The sequence below is a fragment of the Danio rerio genome, chromosome 16 (assembly GCF_052040795.2).
Source record: "Danio rerio strain M-AB ecotype USA chromosome 16, GRCz13ab, whole genome shotgun sequence".
Taxonomy (NCBI): domain Eukaryota; kingdom Metazoa; phylum Chordata; class Actinopteri; order Cypriniformes; family Danionidae; genus Danio; species Danio rerio.
The window spans coordinates 9,135,001-9,158,957 of record NC_141036.1 but is presented as its reverse complement, the minus strand read 5'-3'; the positions used below and the strand labels follow the sequence as shown (position 1 = coordinate 9,158,957).

Genomic DNA, 23,957 nt, shown 5'->3' with positions numbered 1-23,957 from the left:
AAGTCTAGATGGGATGTAGCTGAGGAAACTTGCAACAATATAGAATTATTTTTGTAATGCTGTACAACAATAAATATATTGTTAAGTTACTGTGAGGGTTGAGTTTACAGTTGAAAAACAATTGGATGGGTAATTTAAAGTTTAAATAAAATTTTTAAAAAAATGTTGATTTTGTAAGCTCTCGTTGCTATTACATAGCTTTTGTGGCGAACAATTCATCTGTTAATGTTATTAAGGGAAAAAAAATAGTTTACTCTTGTAATCTACAGGGTTTCCATGGGGTCTAAAGGCTCGTACACACCATAACTTTTTTCTTTTGCGTTTATCGTTAGCGTTTTATGAAACGTTTTTCCGGATTCAACCCCAAGCAATTTTCACTGGCTTTGAGTAGAAGAGTATTCAAAATCACTCCTTGACATTAGATGAAGCTACACAACTTTAAGCTTCTGACACCCGCTTGTAACACAGAAGAAGAAGACAGAAAGTTGACACGCTTGTTGTTAAAGTTACTGGCAATTCGAACAAGCATAAATAAATCATAGAAGGAGAAGTTAGTATTACATGAATTTACATGAATTAATATTTGTATAATCATTTCCCTTTGTTATTTTCTGCATTTACTATATATATATATATATATATATATATATATATATATATATATATATATATATATATATATATATATATATATATATATATATATATATATATATATAAAGTATATATATATATACTTTTTAAACAAATAAACAGGGAATCTGAAACTAACAGGCCTGCAGCTTTTTTTAAAATCACATGCACATTAAAAAACTAAATTACATAGAACACACAAATTTCTTATGGGAGTGTAAACGCACAATATCAGTACTTCATAAAATTTACTTAATAAAAATTACCTCAAGTAAAACATTTCAGAATGAAAAAACGGTATAGCTAGACTCAGGGAACAAGACTATTGTCGATTATTATTAAAAAGAAGAGCAAAAATAAAAAAATCCTTCAGTCTAGGAGGAATGTGGTGATGTTGTGAACAGCAAAAAGCAGGACTCCATGTGTATGTTTTCTCGGCTTCTCACGCTGTTGATGCCGAGATTCTTGCTTCTGCAATGCAGTTCATAACTGAAAATACGGGTAAAATTGCTGTAAAATGAAAGTACGGAAAGTTCCTTCACAATTATACGGTAGTTTCCCTTGTATTTTTACGGATTTTTTAACAGTGTATAATGTAAATAAGATGTCGTTTAGTAAGAATATGTCAATAACTCAATTTAAAAAAAAATGTCACATAGAACCTTATATATCTAAGGTGACAATGTGGAGTATTTCGATTTTAGTCGCATTATTGAAGTGCAGTACAAACATGTAAACACCGCAGTCAAACTATTACCGACATGTAGGAGTTTTCATCTCATTTTGCGACAGGATATTCCGTACACACACGGCTGTTTGACACTATTTTCTGCACCTACCGAGCCAGTAAAGGACCACAGACATCTGCAGTGCCCAATTTATTCGTGGTGCAGTATCAAATTCTATTAAAACCACACTCCAGTCCTTACTTCATACTCACATCCAATACCTCATAGTGTGTCACGGGGGCATGAATGAAATGTTCCTAAGTGAAAGTGAAACTGCCGACCTGCAGTTAAAGTAAAAAAATAAATTCAAAATAAAACACTCGAAATTACATGAAACTCTGGAGGAAATGTGGATAGCGCGGTGACACAATGACGTTAACGCCCCATTCACGCGGAGCTTCAGCGTCAATGCTTGACAGAGGGCGTGTCTGAAGTTGGGGCTGACATAATCGCCATAGCAGCGTCAGCCAATGAAATTAGTCAGCAATAGACTGCTGTCTGGCCTGGTGTATTTGCATACAGCAATCTGATTGGCTGATGCTTCCGCAATCCAAAATGCAGTTCGGCAACGCCTGACGTCACCCATTCAAAGTGAATGGGAAGCATTAAAGCTGACGCCGTGTGAATGCGGCGTAATCTACAGTATGTGATATAACATGTAAAACGGGATCATGAAAGGAACATTCCAAAAGCAACTCATGTAATCAACTTAATCACATTATTGTCTTATTCAGATTAAGGGAAATAATTTGATTACTGATGTCCATTTAAACGTATTCATAGTCACGTAAAAGGGTATTTGAACTCATCCTGGTAACATTTAACGCTGAATAAAGCACATAATCAGTACCTGAGGGCACCATTGTCATAGTAGCTTATCCTTTTTGTTTCTAAAATAAAAACTTTGGTGGTTAGACAAAAGTCATTCCAACATGAAATAGATGTAATTTATTGCATGACACAGCATTGCAACCTGGGGTTTTAAGTAAAATGTAATAAATGAAATCATTAACATATAGCTGAAGTTTAACCTTAAATAAAATTGTAATCCTGTAGATCCGACAATCCTGATTACCGTCAGACGTAATGAGGGTTCCTCATACAGTAGGTTCGCTCCATTGCTTCGTTGCTTTGGATTTAGCAGCACAGACGCTGGTCTTCCCACTCACAGTCAGAACTCTCCTCTCACACGCCTTCACACATGTGCGTGTTTTTGTCACCGATATGTATTGCGAGCCACCTACAACACCACAAGTTACTTGAGGATTCGAAACACTCTTTATCTTTTTTCCTGGCTTCATTATCAGTCTCTTTCTTGTCTTATTGCGACATACACAAACACTAAAGAAGTATTAGGAAATTCACTTGTACCCTGACATCTTTTCACAAAGGCTCACTGTGTTTTAACGCACACAGAGAACGCTCTTAGTTCATAGAGAGGTGAAAAGGTGAGGCTCCAAGAAGTGGTCGAGTTCCCGCACGTCCCTTCTAATGAGCATTAATTTGCCTCCTGCTCCTTTAAATCTTGGCACATTGTGTCCGTCTCTGCCTCCTCTCTCTTCTTCCTGCCAGGCGTCACTCCTTCAGACAGATTCCATCTCCGTGGCAATGCGAGGATGTGTCAGCAAGGCTTCAACCGCCTGCCACTTTACCTCACTGGAGACTAGAATGCTTGAGCGTGAACTGTAGACGAGATCCCTTTTTCGATAAGAAAGGAAGCAAGGTTATTCGCTGCTTTTCTTCCAGATTCAAGGATATGGCATTCGGAGATTGGGGTTGTAGACCCAGAGCGTCATTCTTCGTGATGATTTTTTGTATAAGGATGTACTAGGAGGTGTGTTTTGGTACGAACATGGAGTGTAAAGGTTCTGGGTCAGTTGCTCACCTTTTGAGTTCACTGGCAATGCCACATTATCACTGGGTACGTTCAATTTGACTTTGTCTGTTTTCTTAGTTCACTTTGGTCACTTTCGTTCACTGTAAAATGATTTTCTTGAGTTTTTGTCTTGTTTCTAGTCCAAATATTTTCGGAAATTAAGAGTTTTTCCTTAAAACAAGCAAATAATCTGCCAATGGGATTAAATATGTTGTATTTGCTTTGACAGAAGATTATTTAGCTTGTCTAAAGAAAAAAAAAAACTCACTTACTTTTGACATTATTTCTCAAAACAAGACAATTTATTTAAGTTTTCCTGAAAATTCTTATTTATTTAGGATTTTTTTTTTTGATATTTGGACTTGACATGAGACTAAAACCCTAAGAAAAGCATATTTTGCAGTGTTGTCTTTTTTATGGATATATCATGGATAACCTGACGTTTGTGCCTTCCTTCCACAGTTGTCTGGTGGTTCGGAGTTGACGGTGGTCATCCACGACTTCATGGCCAGTAATGGAGCTGAGTTGACTGTACGTCGAGGTCAGACGGTGGAGCTGTTAGAAAGGCCCCAGGACAAGCCCGACTGGTGTTTGGTTCGCACCACTGACCGCTCACCTGCCCAGGAGGGCCTCGTTCCAAGCGCAATGCTTTGCATCGACCATTCACGCAGCAGTATGGAGATGGAGGGAATTTTCAATCATAAAGGTAAGACGAAAAGCTTTCTTATTTGACGCAGAATGGAGTGCAGGTACGCAATTTAAGCCATACACTGTAAAAAAAATGTGCAGATTTTCACAACATGTTGATGTAATTTTTTACAGTAAATTACATTAGTATCACTTAAAAGGATTAAACTGTAAAAATTCACTGTAATGCGTTGTACTCATCATTTTATTGTAAAATTAAAGCAGGTAGCATGATTACAGCAAATTGCTGTAAAAAGGGCTGTATCTTTTTCATGTTAGTTATAGGAATACAAACTCTGTTTACTTAATTCAACATAGACAATAATATAAATTAACTTTTATACAAGTATTGGCCCTATTTTGATATTTTAAAATAACAATGTTATTGCAGCCCCAAAAACTATTTGGTAACATCTTCAAAAATAGCTTGAAAGAAAATCATCCTGTTTGGAAACTACAAGAATGTCATTGTAAATTTTCATATTTGAGTGCACTGCACCTAAATTTAGTTTTATAAGGTTAATATGGAAATATGAAATAATTTTGAATGAACATTTTTGCTTAACCAAAAACGTAATAAACTGAAACAAAAGCAATTGATTCATAGAACCAAACATTGTTAAACACCCAAAATGATTTCAAATTTAGGATAAATGTCAGACTGAATAGCTGAGGAAAGCCTGCTTAACAGTAAAATATAATTAATTCTACAACATAATACTGTGAAATTACAGTAATGGACTTCACTATCTACTGTGAAGTTGCACCATATGGCTGTAATTTCACAGTAATTTAATGTAACAAAATCACAGTAAATTACTGTGAACTTCCTCATGGTAATTTGCTATAAATACACATACAGTATTTTACTGTGAAAGTAATGCAATTATTAGCCAGTTGTTTACTGTGTCAGTTGAACACAAAATTATAATAAGTATAATTTAAAGAAATGGCTAAAAGTAAAGCAAGTTTGTAATAATGTGTCATTCTTTTCTCTTGTTTTTTATGAAATTATCAATTTTTTTGTCATATGTAATTTTACTAATATTTTATGTGTAATAACGTGTTTTTGATTTAAGGTTTTAAAATCTTGACACGGAGTAACAGATGAAAATTAGCCCTTGTGGCTAACTTATTTACAGTTTTTAGTGTTAATAAATAAGTATTGTCCCTGTTAAATCAAATAAAGAATAAAGAAAGAACATTTTAAAGAATCCGAGTTTTTGGTACCCACTGACTTCTGTAGAATTTTCCTTTTCCTACAACTGAAGTCAGTGTGTATTGTAAACCATTTTTTAAATTCTTTTTTGTTCAACAAAAGAAATAATCCCATAAAAGGGAGAGTAATGGTGAGGTATATTTCATTTTTGGGTGAACTACCCCTTTAACTGATTGGTCCTGGCGTGTGTTTGTCATACTGTGCATAAAATCTTTAACCGAAAATAGTTTAATAGTATCTGTTGTTTTTCTTTAAATTTTGTTTAAACAGGATCACACTTTAAATTCGAAGCATGTTCATTCAGTAATATGGTGTAGCAATACTTTTGCTAATAAATCAAATTTTGCGCTCATGTTATGCAGTATCTAGTTGGTACACTATTTACCAACATAGGCTCATTCTGAAAACATAGCCCTATATACATTTCTGGAGATCGTGAGTTATGTAGCCTGAGGATCGTATGGCTGCGTTTCGTCTTTAAAACGAACACAACGAGGAGATATGATGCTGTTCCTTTTTGCGCTCACCAGCTGACTGCTTACGTTTGTATGGACGCCTTTCCCGCTGTTGCCAGTTTGCCCAGTAGCTCGCTGCATACGTCAGAGGATTTGAGGTGCAGAACTTAGTTGACAGTGATAACGGGGTTCGAGTTCAGCGAAGAACAGTTCCAGTAAGCAGGTAAAACAAAAACAAAAGCCAAAAAATAAAACAAAGAAGTAAATAACAGAGTAAGAATGTGGGAAAATCTGAAAACGTGGTAAACATCAGGCTGCCGTGAGGGATTTTCTTTTTCTGGATTGCTTTTGAAAGCATTGTCGGTTGGGTTTAGGGTAGGAGGAAGGTGGGGGGATCGGTCAGTTGATCAATCAATGAGCAAGTCGTCAGCAGCGGTCTCTGGTGCATTTACGTGTGAACAGCAGGCATGAATGGCACTCGCGAAGGAAATTTGAGAATCGCGAAAACAAAAACGACAAAAAACTAAGCTCAAACATAGTATTTGGCGCTCTTCAGAAATGTATATAGGGGTACGTAATCAAAATGAGTCTGGGTTGCCATTTACTCATTCATTCAGCAGCATTTTCCACATTATCATTTCACAAGATGCTATGCTAACTATTTTTTGTTTGCGTTTGTTTTGCTTTAAGGTTTGATTCATAATGGCTTCCCTCTTATTATGAACTGTGCTAGTGATGCTGGTAATTGTGAGCATAGTTGGCTAACATTGTTTTGGGAAACACTGGCCTGCTCAGATTACGATGAAATAAGGATTTTGCAATTACTATTTAAGTTTGGAAAATTGTGTTTGTCAGTCTTTTGAGTTCTTGTCAACTCACTGATAGTGTTGATGTTTTTCTCCAGTCGTGCTAATGCTTGAGGAGTTAGTCAAAGACACGTCAACAAGCACGTCTGGGATTCCCAGCTGGTATAAACACCTTTTTTTAATTATTATAATCAGTCTGAGTAACTTCAAATCACTATTTTTAAGTACTGATTTCTCACTAGGGGCGACGCAATGGCTTAGTGGTTAGCACAGTCACCTCACAGCAAGAAGGTGGCTGGTTTGAGTCCCAGCTGGGCCAGTTGGCATTTCTGTGTGGAGTTTGCATGTTCTCCCCGTGTTTACATTGGTTTACTCCAAGTGCCCCGGTTTTCCCCACAGTCCAAAGACATGTGGTATAGGTTAATTAAATAAACTAAGTGAAGTTTATTTCTAAACAAATTTCGAGAGGATCACGTGCTTATGATTGTTCACAGCTGTTCCGACTTTAGCTAATAACTGATTATCCTATCAGACGATCCTTAACTCACTATAAATAACCAGACTTTTCTCATCTCAATATATTCGTCTTGAAGAAACCCCCCCCACCCAACCCTACTTTCCCTGCTTTCAAATGGGCGTCACGGTTTCCTCCCACAGTTCAAAAACAAGCACTCTAATCAATTAATCCATATACCTTAGCTAAACTCTGAGTACACCTGCAACATCCATATCTGACACTTAGCTACAATAAGCAAGGGGGGGAGTCATCGAGATCTACCTGAGCTCAAACTCCCCTCTCGCCTTGCAACGGGAGGGAGCCCAGGGCTCGAGGATCTTTTAAGCTCAGGGCTCTCTCCCGGGACAGCACGCCAAACTAGCCTTATTATCAATCATCAGCTAAGTGTGAACTCTTGAAATTGTCTGTAGTGTATGAATGTGTGTGAATGAGTGTCTATGGGTTTTTCCTAGTACTGGGTTGCAGCTGGAAGGGCTTTCACTGCATAAAACATATGTTGGAGGAGTTGGTGGTCCATTCCGCTGTGGCGACCCCTGATAATCAGGGACTAAACCTGAAGGAAAACTAATGAATAAATGATTTCTCACTATGAAGCAGTGGCGCAGTAGGTAGTGCTGTCGCCTTACAGCAAGAAGGTCGCTGGTTCGAGCCTTGGTTCAGTTGGAGTTTCTGTGTGGAGTTTGCATGTTCTCCCAGCGTTCACGTGGGTTTCCTCCGGGTGCTCTGGTTTCCCCCACGGTCCAAAGACATGCAGTACAGGTGAATTGGGTAGGCAAAATTGTCTGTAGTGTATGCGTGTGTGTGTGAATGTTTGTGTGGATGTTTCCCAGAGATGGGTTGCGGCTGGAAGGGCATCCGCTGTGTAAAAACTTGCTGAATAAGTTGTCGGTTCATTCCGCTGTGGCGACCCCGGATTAATAAAGGGACTAAGCCGACAAGAAAATGAATGAATGAATGATTTCTTATATAGGAAAGCTTAAAGGGATAGTTCACCCAAAATAAAAATAACCTCATCATTTACTCTCCCTCATGTTATTTAAATTCTTTATGCATTTCTTTCTTCTGTTGAACACAAAAGAAGATATTTTGAAGAATGCTGGTTGTTGGGACTCATCAACTTCCATAGTAGGTCAATGAGTGTCAGCTAAGAAACTCAAATTTACACTGTAAACAATGCTGGGTTCTACACGATTAATTTGTATTAGGACAACATGAAGGAATTAAATTAACTTAATAGTTTTTTTGTACAAATTTAAGTGGATTAAACATAAAAAAATTAAGTTGTTCCCCCCAAAAACTCAAGAATTGTCTCAGCTCGTTGTAAATAAGTAGTTTGAACAAACAGCAATCATCATTTTTAGTTTAAAGTGTATTTTGAACAAGGGCGAGCAATTGATAATAGTATTTTTATTTTTTGGTGAACTGTCCCTTTGAATATTTAAATAACTTAACGACACTACATTAAATCGAATTATTCTTATGCGGGCGCCAGATATTGTGTGTGGGTAAGGTGGATCAAAGCTGTGTACAGGTGTGAGTGTCTGCTCTTGACTCACCCCGATACCAAATCAAAATTTAATTGCAGTCCAGCTTTGCTCTTTCCTATTATGGTTTGAAGTGTGTCGAGCACACAGTAACTATGGCGATGGGCTGTGTCAGGTGATGAACAGCGTTGCCAGGCTGCAGGGGATTTCCCTGCTTGGACCGTATCAACGTACACAGGACAGTTAATGTGATCTTGTGATTTTGATCATGTTTTAACTTGCAAAAATACATATAGGTTACTAGCATTCAAATCGAAATAGTATTTGATTCCGCTTTACATTAGGTGTTTTACAATGTATTGGTTTGGTACATTATTGTGTACATACAGTATGTCGTATTGCTGATGCAGTTTTACCATTTCTTTACTATTGTTCGTCCAAAATTTTACATACTGCCATCATTTACTTACAGTAGCTTTTACTTAATCTAGACCAACAGTTTTGATTTTTTTAAACATTTTTTTTGTTTTTTTGCTTGTCTTTAATTATATTTGACATTTCAGCTACATTGGCTAGAAGTTGCTTTTGCTTTTACAAAAGAAAGGGATCCGATTTGTGACTCTAAATTCAAATGGTACTAGTTTTACCATTTCTTTACCATTGTTCATCCAAAGTTTTAAATACTGCCATCATTTACTCAGCTTATACCACCAGTTTTGATTTTTTTTAAACAAAAGAAGATATTTTGCAGAATGTTGGAAACCTGTAACCATTGACAAACACACTGTAATTTTTTTTTAATATTTTAAATATTTTAGTTGAATCAAATGAACTTTTCTAGTCATCTCAACTTACATCAATCAAACTGACTAAAAATATTAAGTTAAACATTGTATACATTTTTAAAACCTAAATTACTTATTAAAATAAGGAAAAGCAACATAAACATAATTGTTGTCTTGACTTTTTGTCATTACATTTATTACAGTGGATAGTAGAAAAAACAAATGCGATGGAAGTCACTTCAAAATATCTTCTTTTGTAAAAGCAAACAATTAATGAGTAATCGATGGAAGAATTTAAAATCCGATTTAGTCTTAAAGGTTACATTGTAACTTGTTATATTGTAAAGTCTTTTAAATGTGGCATGAGACTGCCTTTACAAGTGAGTCCATAGCTGAGACTTTTTAAAGAACCAAAACAAGTTTTATTTTGAACAAAACTCCACTTGAAAATGCATTGACCAGAGTTGTCCTTGGAATATATATAGTGGTGTGCTTCTATAACAATGCTGGCTAATGCATTTATGGCATGTGAAAATCACTGTTTATTCATATTTTTGTTAGTTGCTTGTGTGTTTATTTATTTTTTGTTTTATATCAACAATTTAATGGTCTTTATATTTGACATTTAAACTACATTGGCTAGTAGTTGCTTCTGCTTTTACAAAACAAAAGTGATCCGATTTGTGACTCAAAAATCAGATGGGACTAGCTTTCCTAGATTTACCATTTCTTTACCATTGTTCAGATTTTTTTTTAACACAATAGAAGATATTTGGCAGAATGTTGGAAACTTTTGAATGAACTTTTCTAGTCATCTCAACTTACATCAATCAAACTGACTAAAAGTATTAAGTTAAACGTTGTATATATATATTTTTAAAAATCTGATTAACTTATTAAAATATATTTTTTAACTTAATAAAAAAGTAAAAGCAACATAAACATAAGTGGTGTCTTGACTTTTTGTCATTAATTTTATTACAGTGGATAGTAGGAAAAACAAATGCTATGGAAGTTGCTTCAAAATATCTTCTTTTGTGAAGAAAAAACAATTAATAAGTAAAAATTTGCTTAAGCGTTAAAGGTTACAGGTGACAAGAGACTACCTTATGAGTAAGTTAATAGCAAAGAATTTAATACCCTAAAGATCAAACTTACTAAGGGGTACAAACTTACTTCCAGTACTGTTCATATTAAAGTTGATATTTAGCCACACCATGTTGGTGTTTTATAACATCTCATTTTAACGAGGTGGGTCTTTAGCCTAACGCTCAACCGCTAACCTAGAGGACCAGGGCATAGACACATACACTATGGACAATTTAGCTTACCCGAATCACCTATAGCCCATATCTAACCCATACAAACAGGTGTACCTAATAAAGTGGCCGGTGAGTGTATATCACTGCATTAGGCCGGTTTACATATGTTTATTCATTCATTCATTTTCTTTTCAGCTTAGTCCCTTTATTAATCCGGGGTCGCCACAGCGGAATGAACCGCCAACATATCCAGCACATGTTTTATGTTTTACAATTTTTATTATTTTATTATAATTATAATAATTATTTGCTGGTGTAAGGTGGGTTTAGGGTTTGTTCTTTAAAATGTGAAAAACATTAGTAAAAAGTTAAAACTATAAAAAAAATAACTTATTTAATCCAGTGGGTTTATTATAAGATGTTTTATAAAACCATCATGTTAATGTTGTTAAATTTATCTTCTTCTTCTTCTTCTTCTTCTTCCACAACTTTTATAAAATGTTTAACATTATATAAGTTATACTTTACATTTCAAAGTGCTCACATGTAAGTCTACTTATAAATCCTGATCACGGAGTCTTGTGCACTTGTAAAACACAGATGCTCCTACCTCCTTAACAAACATGGAAATCCATGTCTCATCCAAATCCATAAATGAAATGACAGACGTCGGCTGAAAAGAATTGTAACTCAAACGGGTAATAGTAGGGTACCAGTCCCACCTGAATAGGATTTATGATCTGAACTGTGAGTCTTTTGATTCACTGCACCTCTAAACAATCTTGTACAAGGTCATCAGTTGCAGTATTACATTAGTCTGTAGGTTCCTCATGATCACAGATGTGTGATGTGGAATTCACGAAGGGTTAGTCACTGCATTTTACAGCTCTGAATGGGCCGTGATTTGTGACAAAGAAATGATTACAAAGAGAGGACATGTGGTAAAAACTAAGAGGGTCACCAGGCAAAGATTTTTGAGGTCAGCCACACAGGGATGACTGGGCAGCATCTGGGAGAAGATCATTAGTGTGTGCAGGGTGTGGTTCAGTTTGGGAAATGCAGGGAAGTTACTGAAACAATCTTATTTTTAACTCATGATGCTGAAAAAATGTTGCTGAAATGTCCTTAAAGTCGAAACAGTACACATTCATTACTTTCATACATAAACAGTTGGAGTCAGAATTATTAGCCCTCCTGAATTATTAGTCCGCCTGCATATTTGTCCCCTAATTTCTGTTTTTCTGTCAACACATTTCTAAATATAAATTTTATAACAAATTTATTTTATCATTGCTATGATGACAGTACATTTTTATTATATTTTTATATAGACAGTATATTTTTCAGGATACTAGTATTTAGCTTAAAGTGACATTTAAAGGCTTAACTAGGTTAATTAGGCAGGTTAGGGTAATTAGTCTACAGCAGTGTTTCTCAACTGGTGGGTTGTGACCCAAATGTGGGTTGCGGGAACATTTTTAGTGGGTCGCAGAGTGTGTGGTCAAAAAACCAACAAATGTTTAATTGTTAACTTATTTTGCTTGTATAAGACTTTTATTTTGAAAAATGTAACATTACTTCAGTTTATTACTGTTTCAGTAATTTTTTTCTAAATTATCCAGTGTTTGTGTGTGTGTATGTGTGTGTGTGTATGTGTGTATGTGTTTTTGTGACATATCAGGACACAAATCTGTATAATGACATGGGTATGACACAGGTGTTACAAAAAGGAGGTGAAATATGAGGACATTAATGACGTCTTTTTTCTCAAAATTTCTCAATTTCTCAAAATTCTTATAAATCACACAGAATGAGTTTAATCAGAGAGTAAAGCTGCACACAGTCTCCTGTGATGGTAGGGTTTAGGGGTGGGGTGGGGTGAAGGCAATGTAATATACGGTTTGGGCTGCATAAAATGAATGGAAACCTATGTAATGTCCCCACTTTTCACAAAAACAAACATGCGTGTGTGTGTGTTTGTGTGTGTGGATGTTTCCCAGAGATGGGTTGCGGCTGGAAGGGCATCCGCTGCGTAAAATAAAAACTTGCTGAATAAGTTGGCGGTTCACTCCGCTGTGGCGACCCCAGATTAATAAAAGGGACTAAGCCGACAAGTCATATTAAAATGAATTGTGTTTGATATCATATCTGAGTTGGGTGGCTCATTGGTTGCCTCACAGTTGGTTCGGGTGTTCTGGTTTCCACCATAGTCCAAAGACATGCACTATACAGGAGGTAAATTAAATAAACTAAATTGGCCGTAGTGTATGAGTGTGCATGGGTGTTTCCCAATACTGGGTTGTGGCTGAAAGGGCATCCGCTGCGTAAAACACATGTTGGAATAATTGGCAGTTCATTCCGCTGTTGCAATTTTTGAAATAGAGACTAAAGGAAAATGAATGACTGAATGAATCTTATCTGTGTTTGTTAATCTTTCTATTGCATAATTACAAGTAGACAAGCACCTTTCCTTTGGGCAGAGGTCATGGGAAATGTCAAGCAGCCAGTTCTCCTACAGCAAGGACAATCAGTATTTATAGAATGCGAAATAGGAGCCGTCATAACTCACGATGGCCAGTGTCTTCAACCTCTTAAAATTGCTGTCCAGACTATTTTGTTCACTGAGGTATATTTTAAGGCAGCCTGGTGTGTTGCAACGTGTGTCCAGAGGAGCTAAAAAACTCAACCTTTAACCATCAGGATCCTCGGCAGAATTTTGATTAGTTCTGGCATAAGCTTTTACGGATCTGCATATGTGTAAGTGTGTATGTGTGTGTGTGTAAAGCAAAGGAAGCAGTTGGACTGGCCATAGACCAGCTACTGTTAAGCAGCCAAAGACGCTTAAACAGGGAGATCTTTGTGGCCGCCCGCCCCGGTGCAGCCCGTAAGAGAGGCAGCCATTTGTGGAGGTGATATAGAGGCAGTTGTTTGTATAGTTTAGTAAGATTTTCATGCTTTGACCTGCTAACGGCCAAGTCTGTCGGTCAAACTCTATGTTTTGAAACTGTCATTTACCACCGGGATGTATTATTAAGTGTGTTCCCAATAAAAAAAATGCTGAAAATGCATTGAAGCTTGACTGATGTTGTTTTGCTGCCAATGACATTTTTAACAGTCTCATGAAAGAATTTGAAATATTAATAAAGCATTATTTTAATAATGTTTATGGTAACACTGTGTCCTAACAACACAACAAGATTCCAGCGACAAACAATTTGCTGTTTTCACCAACAGAAACATTTAAATATAGTGCATCCAGAAAGTATTGATATCGCTTTACTTTTCCCACATTTATTTAAGTTACAACCTTATTCCAAAATAGATTAGATTTATTAATTTCCTCAAAATTCTACACACAATACCCCATAATGACAATGTAAAAAAACATTTATATTTTTTTATTTTTGCTAATCTATTAAAAATACAAAATCTGAAAAATCACATGTATATATATTATATTAATATTCACAGCCTTTGTCGTGAAACTCTAAATTGAGCTCAGGTACATTCTGTTTCCACTGATCATTCGTGAGATGTTTCAGCAGCTCAATTGGAGTTCACCTGTGGTAAATTAAGCTGATTGGACATGAAAAGACTTGAAAAAGCATACACCTGTCTATTTAAGGTCCCAGGGTTGACAGTGCATGTCAAAGCACAAACCAAGCATGAAGACAATGGAAATGTCTGTAGAGGGGTCAGACGGAAGCCACTCCCTGTCTGGAATTTGTCAAAAAGCATCTGAAAGACTCTGGTCTAATGAGACTAAAATTAAACTCTTTGGAGTGAATGCCAGGCGTTACGTTTGGAGAAAACCAGGCACCGTTCATCACTAGGCTAATACCATCCCTACAGTGAAGCAGGGTGGTAGCAGCATCGCCACTGAAGACTAGTCAGGATAGAGGGAAAGGTGAATGCAGCAATGTACAGAGACATCCTGAATGATAACCTGCTTCAGAATGCTCTTAACCTCAGACTGGCGCGACGGTTTATCTTTCAGCAGGACAATGACCCAGAGTACACCACCAAAACATCAATGGTGTGGTTTCACAACAACTTGTGAATGTCCTTGAGTGGCCAAGCCAGAGCCCAGACCTAAATCCTATTAAATTTCTCTGGAGAGATGTAAAAATTGGTGTACACCGCCACTTCCCATCCAACCTGATAGAGCTTGAGAGCTACTGCAAAGAGGAATGGCCAAAAATCCCAAAGACAGGTGTGCCAAGCTTGTGGCATCAAGTTTAAAAAGACTTGAGGCTGTAATCGGTGCCAAATGTGCATCAACAAAGTATTGAGCAAAGGCTGTGAATAATTCTGTACATGTGATTTTTCAGGTTTTCATTTTTAATTCATTTGCAACAATTTCAAAAACTCTTTTTTCACATTGTCATTATGGGGTATTGTGTGTAGAATTTTGAGGAAATAAATGAATTTAATGCATTTTAAAATTAGGCTGTAAAAGAAGAATTGCAGATGTTTTCAAAATAAAATTAGTAATTCACGTTTCATTTCTATCACAAGGACTGAAAGTAAACAACTATGCTATATCTCTGGATGTAGTCTTTCCTTCTATGACTAAACATCCCATTACGTTCTAAAGAATAGCGCAATGACATTTATCGCCTCTAGATGTCACAATCAAACCGCTTGAATAAATCAAAGCACAGCTTACAAAAACAAAACAAACACCAAACAGTACACACAGACTTTCACTTTCTAACCGTTAGCTAGATCTGAGGTAAACAATCAGCTGCTGCTTATAATAGTATAGTAATGTCACGTAAAATGGTGTTCAAACTCACATTTTTCAAAGGCAGGTGCTTGATCAAAAACAAACACAGTAGCAAAGAATTAAAAAAAAAAAAAAATCAGCTCACTGCCACTTAAGCTCTCTAAAAAAAAATTCATATCACAACGTTTTGACCTACATGGTCTTAATCAGGTCACATAGAATAAAGCACATAATCAGTACCTGAGGTGATCATTGTCTTTGTAGTTTGTTTTGCCGCTATGTCATGGAAATAGAAACTCGTGTCTCTGTCGCATATGGTTAGAACAAAAACTCGTTTTAACATGAAAAAGAGACCTTTTATTGGGTGTCACAGCATTGCTTTGCATGAAGTTAGAACAGGATGTAATAATTGAGTACCAAGTCTCACTATATATCAACTAGTGGCTTTTTACTAGGTTATTTTTAAAATATTGCCTGTTTAAAAGTATTATAAAGTACATATTCATATCTGATCTCATTTTACATTTGTAATCTAAATACTTAAACCTAAGTACTACCTTATTACCATAAATATTAATAATCAGCAAATTTGAGTCAAAAGTCATGTTTAATGGTTTGTTAAAGGCCATAGTTCACCAGTAAAGTAAAATTATCCAATCATTTACTCACTCTTGATTAATTTAACTGTTTATCCCTGTTTATCAAGGGTCACCACACCAGAATTAACCAATTTCTCTGGTATTCTCAAGTGCAACCCCCAGTACAAATCATTTTTCTTGTTGTTGTAATGAATGTTGTAAACCTGGAACTACTGACATCCATACTGAAACTTTTCATTTTTGGGTGAACTATCCCTTTAATTGGACCTCAAAATATTAAGATAAAAAATAAAAAAAACTGTTGAAAATAGAGAAACTGCTAAAAAATCAAGTAACATTTTTGTTGTGATTTTTTTTTCATCATTTTTAAGTGTATTTAGCCAAATAGCCTGTAATGCTGAGTTAGTAATATTGACATATAGCTGCATATAGTTAGCCTAAATTAAAACTAGTTTTTGGTAAAAAAAAAAAAGAAAGCAAGTCTCTCATATAATATATCTACTAAGACCGAAAATATTATTTTACAAACTTTATTGAGTGTGAATTATACAAACATTTGCATATTATTCAATAATATTACTAAAATTAATATTAAAACTCTGTATATACTACTGTATACCCTAACCAGCCACTTATTAGTGGTGACTGTTGAGGCCATTTGAGTACTGTGAACTCATTGTCATGTTCAAGAAACCAGTCTGAGATAATTCGTGCTTTGACATGGCGGGTTATCCTGCTGAAAGTAGGTGTACCTAATATAGTGGCCGGTTAGTGTATTTATACACATTTACATGAGTAAACAGATTCAATGATGGGCCAAAAAAAATCTGCAGATCTTTGTGGACCTAGTTATAGTCAACCAAAATTTGAGCTTAGTGAAATTGCAAACTTAAAAAATGTATTAATTGAAACATTTGTTTGAATATTGCAAGACAATTTCATAATTCATCTGTTATTGAAAATGGAAAGTTTATTTTTTAAAAATCTACTTATCATGGTGATATTTTATATAATGCCTCTAATGTTTGCTAATGTTTTATGAATTCAACATAAAATCTAAATCTTATGAAAAATGCAGTATTTGGGAATAAAATAAAATACTTTCACATAAAGATTTATACCAAAAACTACCTTGACTTTCTGTAAGCAAAATGTGACCTGGATCTATCCTTTTTTTTTTTTTTTTTTGGTTGGTTGAGATTTATCATTAGTAAATAAACAAGTGAATAATCAGAAAAGATCTTCCTCTGAGAAGACTCATGCTTCATTTAGGATCACATCTTTATGAAAGGTTCCACCTCTTTCCTCTCTTTGAGTCTCCTCATCCGGTTTTCCCTTCCTCCCTCCCTCTCTCCCTCTCCCTCATTCTGAGCATAACTCAGCCACAGCTGTGCATGGAACACCAAACCTCTCTCTTTCTCCATCCCCCTTCCTCTCTTCCTCTCTCTCTCTATCCCTCCCTCCGTGTCTTTCATAGTCCATCACTCTCTTCTCAGCGCTATGTGTTAAAATGCTTTGAGTTGAGAGGAGTTTGGGTAGTTTGCCTCCTCCGTCTGGATCCGTTTTCGTGGTATGGCACATGGAATACACTCATTTTTATCAGTCAGGCCACTCTGTCACATGGGTTCAGCTTCGGGACGCTCCGAGAACTGCAAGTATTGGCTGCTGGATTTGGGTACGTGCATTATGGAACAACAACATCGTCAGGACTTTATAACTGAGCCTATTATAGTGCGTTGTGTGTGTGTGTGTGTGTTTATGTTAAGCATAGTGTATGTTGCTGAGTGGATGTATAGATAATGGGTTTAAGAATCAGAACAGGTGCTTTTTAAGGAATTTTTACGTCTTTGAGGTTTTGGTTTTGGCGTTGATTTGTATTATCTATACATTTTGGTCACTTTATTAATGCTATAAATAAACCATTACGTAAGAGTTCTATAAGAACACAATATAATACTGGTTTGCTCTTTGTTATTGGTTATTTAGGCAGTAGTTTAGGTATTGGGTAGGATTAAGGTTTATAGAATAAGATTATACTTTATCAGTATTAATAAACAGTCAATATCTTAATTATAACCATGGTTGTATGCCAGTAGTTATTTGTGGGAATTGTTACTTTAGCTAAAGTTTTACACACATTCTTTTCATTAATAAATACAGTACTTGGGATATGATCAAGTCTGTTTGGTAAGCTTGGCAAAAAGTTATCCCTGACTCTTTATTTAGATTTTCGCAGAGATGAATCAATCACTTTGATTTTTGCTTTTTTTAATTCTAAAATAATTAATTTTGATAGGGCAGAGCTGGGACTGAAGTAGCATGTTTCATTAAAACCTCATTTTAAAAGATAATGTTTTTTTACTTTTAAGTTATTTTGCTGAGATTACTAACTCACAAACTTGTCTGTCAAAATCGGGTGCTATTTTGTATCAATGTACTGCAGAACAACTTCAAAATAACTTTACTTTAAACAAGAGTGACACATTGTCACTTTTGACACAGTCAGCAGGGATGAAAGTAACACATGGGTGGGTCAAAAGTAACACAATATTATTTGCTAGATTTACTGGCTTAATCTTGTTTATTGTAAATACAGTAATTACCATTTGAAGTGATTCAAAACCTTTCATCAAAATTGTTGTAAAACTATTATATAACACACTACTATATATAACATCACCCAATCTTGTCTTAGAGGACAATTTTGAAAAACATTTTTGATCCATTTCAAATGTTGACTACTGCATATCTGACTATGACTTTGTTAATGTTAACTGCAAACATATTTTATCCTTTAATTTTGCAAAAAAAATATTAAACAGCGTTTTCATTTTAAATGTCAGCTCCATCAGATGTTGAATAAAGTAACCCAACAATGCAAAATGTTACTTTTTTTAGTATATTTATTAATTTTTTTATTATTATTGGCAATATGCATTAATTTCATAAACCGTATGAATCAAAACACTGCAAACTCTGTAGAAGTGAAAAATAAGGTATAGCTATTACTGGTGGGGTATAAATAACAACTTTTGTCCCCACAGGAACTTTTGCCATTTAAACCTGATTTACTTTTAAACTAAAAAACAAAGATTTCAAACTTAAGAATGTGTTATTGCACTAATTAACCGGTATCATTACTGTGATGCATAAAAAGAGAAACACAACCGCTATAATAATTTACTTTCTGCACTTAAAAACTGAAATTCAAACCTAACCGCGGGACACTGTCCCAAAATCAGCTGATATTTGGCATCTCCATCAAGGGTTTATTGCTGAATGTGCTGTTATAGCCTGGAAAGCAAATGTTGTCTGGGATTCGAGAAAATTGATTTGTTCGTCCCACGTTACTTCCATTCCCTCTATCCCATATTTGTTGTTAAAGCATTAACTGCAGTTGTCTGCTTACATTTATCTTTTTTCAACCACTTTTCATGACCAACATAGGCTCATTCTGAAAACATAGCCCTATATACATTTCCGGAGATCGCAAATTATGTAGCCAGAGCAACGTATGGCTGTATTTCATCTTTAAACGAATGCTATAGAGTGGTATGACACCGTTCCTTTTCGTGCTTTCCAGCTGACTACTTACCTCTGTATGGACTGCTTTCCTGCTGTTACCAGTTTGTCCAGTTTGCTCACCTTGTTGGTGGAATTGAGACGCGCACAGGAGTTGTCCATGGCAATGAGGTTCGAGTCCGGGGAAGAACGGTTTCAGAAAGCAGATAAAACAAAAACAGAAGCCAAAAAAATGAATAAACAAATAAATAACATGATGAGAATAAGGTAAAATCTGAAAACGTTGGAAAAATCAAGCAGGGGCTTTTCTTTTTCTGGATTGCTTTTTAAAACTGTCAGTTAGGTTCAGGGACGTGGGTGGGCGGGTCATTCTGTGCCTTTGAAAACATTATTGGTTGGGTTTAGGCAAGGAAGAGGGTGGGTCATTTGATCGGTCAGTCAGTCGACATCGGCCTCTGGTGGATTTACGCGATAACAGCAGCATGAATGGCACTCGCAACAGAACTTTGAGATGTCAAAAAGCGTACACAGCGGCCTCTGGTGGATTTGCGAAAACTGAAAAAAAAAATAAAAAATGTAGCTCCTGGGACATATTTGGTGCTCTCCAGAAATGTATATAGTGGTACTTTTTTAGAATGAGTCTGGGTTGTTCATGGCAGTATACTCCAAACAAATGATGTTTGCTGTTTGTTCAAGCTGCTTATTTAAAATGAGCTGAAACAAAACAATACTTCAGTTTTTGTGGGGATAGCTTAATTGTTTTATGTTTAATCCACTTAAAATTGTAAAAACGAATAAGTTAACTTAATTCCTTCATGTTGTGCCAACAGAAATCGGTTGTGTGGAACTCAACATTTTGTACCTTGTATAAAAATCAAGTAATTGATTTATTTTTTGTAATGTGACACTGTCGTTTTCCATTCTCCTAATTTCACTTAAATAACAATTTATCACTATTTTATGTGAAGTCTTTTAATAAGTACTTTAGTAATTAAGTACTTTCTTACAGGTTTAATACAGGTTGTCATGCACATGCAGCAAAACCGTCTGAAATCTGTGCATGTGTTTGTTAGTGAGGCTTTAATATTATTTATGATTTCTCATTCAGACGTGTGAGGCTCTGAAATAAACAGACTAGACGATTAGGCTAATTTAAAAACAGCATAAATCATCAGTTCTAACAAGCAAAGCTCTTTCTAAATATTGCCCATTGGCGTTTGAAGTGAGAGATCTGAAATATGAGAAAGCATCAGTCTGTCACACCACAAGCATGTGATTTTACACCCTTTCCTAATTAATGAACTTATACCTAGTCTGGGGTATATATCTTTTTTTTTACATAGGTTCAAGATATTTTCTTTAATATTTCAGAAATGTTTATTTAGGATTTGTATCCGGGGTAGCAGTGACTGTAAGGTTCAAATGAGGGGACAAATGCGCAGTGTCTTGTTTCTGTGGTACTGAAGGCTTGGTTTGTTCAGGTGCGATTTTACAACAGCCCTGGTGAAATGAATTCATATATAGCAAAACTGGAAACACGCATTACACATTAGGAAAAGCACAAAAAAATCATTAAATAATGTGACTTACTGTTATGCTATGTTGAATTAGCATGTAAACAACATCATATCTGTGTTAAACAGACTCATTACGTCTTTATAAGGCATTGATTGAAATAATCATCAGGAAAAATCCTGGAGAGTGACTGTGGGTTATTACAAGACTTGAACTTTTATGACTTTAAATAAATGCAAATTATATCATAATCAATATCAATGAAGTTCTCATTTATAGTTTCTCAACTGAGTTATTATTTAAGATGAAAAAAAATGGCATAATATCCATTATTCACCTGACAAAAAGTAAATCATTTGTTATCAGTCACATATTTAAATATAACAATGAACAGGTCTGATATCTTACCAGTCAAAATGTGACAAACAAGTGCATCTGTCATATCTGACACATGCTTATAGGGATTATGTGTTCAGGGCTGCGTTTTGGGAAACTGCAAATACTTGCCTTCCATACTTCTGTTCCTTTTCATAGTACAGTGTGAAGTAGTGTTGGGCGATGTCGACCAATTTGGCATCGTACAATGTCTAATGTGAAACATTGCGATGGACGATGGCATCGTCATCATAGGCGGAGTTGAATTAATTATTTATGAATAATTAATTAATTCATAACGAATTAATTATTTGTTGCCTACCGTTTCAACTACCTGACCCGCATGGTCTTTGTTTTACCCATAAACAAATCATAAATAAATACAGATATGTTGCACACAAATTACCACCTCTATCACTTTTCGCGGGAGGTTGGTCAGTAAAAAGGTGCCCAACCAACGGTATCTGAGGTTTTCACTAAAATGACTAAGTACAAGTGTGAAAGTGAAAGACTGAAGCAGTGTATTGATGCTGTGACACGTTACCTGAAAGATTCAAAAGACTAAAGAGTCGTCAGACAGAGACAAGATCAGTTAAATATCACGTTTAACAACTATAGTGAGACGCGATTCAGCGGTACATCCTTGATAAACTGTCTGACGTGCACTTCGCTCTGGAGTTCAGACAAGCGCATGACGGTGTGTGTGTGGCTGTGTGTGTGTGTGTGTGTGTGTGTGTGTGTGTGATGTGCGTTTTCAGTGGTGTGGATGTGGATCATTTTCGTTCTAAAATTAATAAAAATTTTAATACTAAGATGCATTAGTGTAAACGGGGCCTAAGTGTGTTTTTTTCGAGAGCGAGTTTGCGACGGGAGCGGAAGATCGGCGATGCTGGCTCAACATCGTGCTGTTTATTGGCCATCAGCGATGGACGATGGCATCGTCTATCGGCCCAACCTTAGTGTGAAGCATTTCAAGGACACGTTATCAATGGATAAAGGATTGTTTTTGCAACGATCTTCACACAGCACTGAATAAGTACCACAAAAACAATGTAAACTTGTTTGTGATCCATAATCGATTGTGGTCACCTTGCCCGCTTAGCACCATATGGATAGCTTTTCCTGTGCGGTCAGTTTGCTCGGTAGCTAATCTCGTATGATGTCGTGCTAGGAACGCAAAGCAGGACTGTTGCAGAAAATTGCTGCCGTGATACTATCTATTCTTTTTGAAAACTCTATCAGTTGGGTTTAGGGGAGTGCCTGTATGGCGTTTGCGGGGTGATATACAGTATTATGCACCACAAGCCTTGGCTTCTATATTTTCTGGCTTCTGTATTTGAGATTAGCAGAAATGTACAAAGCGGACTCTAGTAAACTTACGAGAAGTGTGTGTTAATGGCGGCGACACGGTAGTGCAGTAGGTAGTGCTGTCCTGTGGTGTGGCGTTTCTGTGTGGAGTTTGCATGTTCTCCCCGCATTCGCGTGGGTTTCCTCTGGGTACAGGTGAATTGGGTAGGCTAAATTGTCCGTAGTGTATGAGTGTGTATGGATGTTTCCCAGAGATGGGTTGCGGCTGGAAGGGCATCCGCTGCGTAAAACATGTGCTGGATAAGTTGGTGGTTCATTGCGCTGTGGCGACCCCGGATTAATAAAGGGACTAAGCCAAAAAGAAAATGAATGCATGAATGTGTTAATGGCCCATATAAGAAAACGTAGCCCTGTCACGTTTGAGCACAGAGATGGGACACTTGTTGTCCTTCCTGAAATATTTACGTAAATCCTAATTGATAATACCCAGATATTTTTAGGTGGTTGTCGTATGGATGAACTAAATTGTCAATAGTGGATGAGTGTGGGGCGGACACGGTGGCTGAGTGGTTAGCACTGTCACCTCACAGCAAGAAGGTTGCTGGTTTGAGTCCCGATTGGCTCAGTTGGCATTTCTTTATGGGGTGTGCATGTTCTCTCTGTGTTGGCGTGGGTTTTCCCCCCGGGTGCTCTGGTGTGAGTGTGTATGGGTTTTTTCCAGTATTGGGTTGCAGCCGGAAGGGCATCCTCTGTGTAAAACATTTGCTGGATAAGTTGGTGGTTCATTTTGCTGTGGTGACCTCTGATGAATTAAGAGACTAAGCCGAAGGAAAATAAATGAATAAGTGTGTGTGTGAATGTGAGAGTGTATGGGTGTTTCCCAATACTGGGTTGCGGCTGGAGCAGCATCTGTTGTGTAAAACATATGCTGGAATTATTGGCATTCCGCTGTGGCAATCTATAAAATGGAGACTAAGCCAAAGGAAAATGAATGAATGTTATAACACAAAATTTAACTTTATTAAATTCCTTGGTGAATCAGTTCAGTAAATCAATAGAATCAGAGAGTTCAGAGTAATTTGAAGCAATATTATTTTAGGAAAAAATTACTATCGCTGGAGGTGTACTATATATTATATATACTGTATGCACAGAGAAAAAAAAGGTTTTGTTTATTAGCAGTTGGTTTTTCCACTCCTCCTCTTATACAGTAACTGTACATCAGAGACCATGAAGGCGTTTTTTTCATGTTTTTCTGAACATTAATGGTCTAAAAAGAATATCTTATGCAAGCTTTATGTAAGGACATACTCTCCAAGGAACAAAACAAGATCTTTTAAACAGTTTCAGTTTTGAAGAGGGCTGAAAACGGAAGGCTCTCTGAAGTGAAAAATAAAGATGTGATTTGCAAGTCATCATGTAGTGTTAAGTGCATCCACACACTTAAACCTCCCATT

At 36.2% G+C, this 23,957-nt stretch overlaps 1 protein-coding gene across 33 annotated transcripts in view; it reads left to right on the top strand.

The window, feature by feature from the left end:
* Nucleotides 1-23,957, top strand: part of triob (trio Rho guanine nucleotide exchange factor b) — a 251,202-nt gene that overhangs the window by 186,775 nt on the left and 40,470 nt on the right. For all 33 annotated transcript variants that reach the window (XR_015510907.1, XR_015510906.1, XR_015510893.1 and 30 more), the window contains one exon: nucleotides 3,700-3,943. Coding sequence is in view for 13 of the 33 variants with exons in the window: in XM_087286536.1 (XP_087142662.1) it covers nucleotides 3,700-3,943 (244 nt within the window). In the remaining 20 variants the exon portion in view is untranslated. The remainder of the gene's footprint in view (nucleotides 1-3,699; nucleotides 3,944-23,957) is intronic.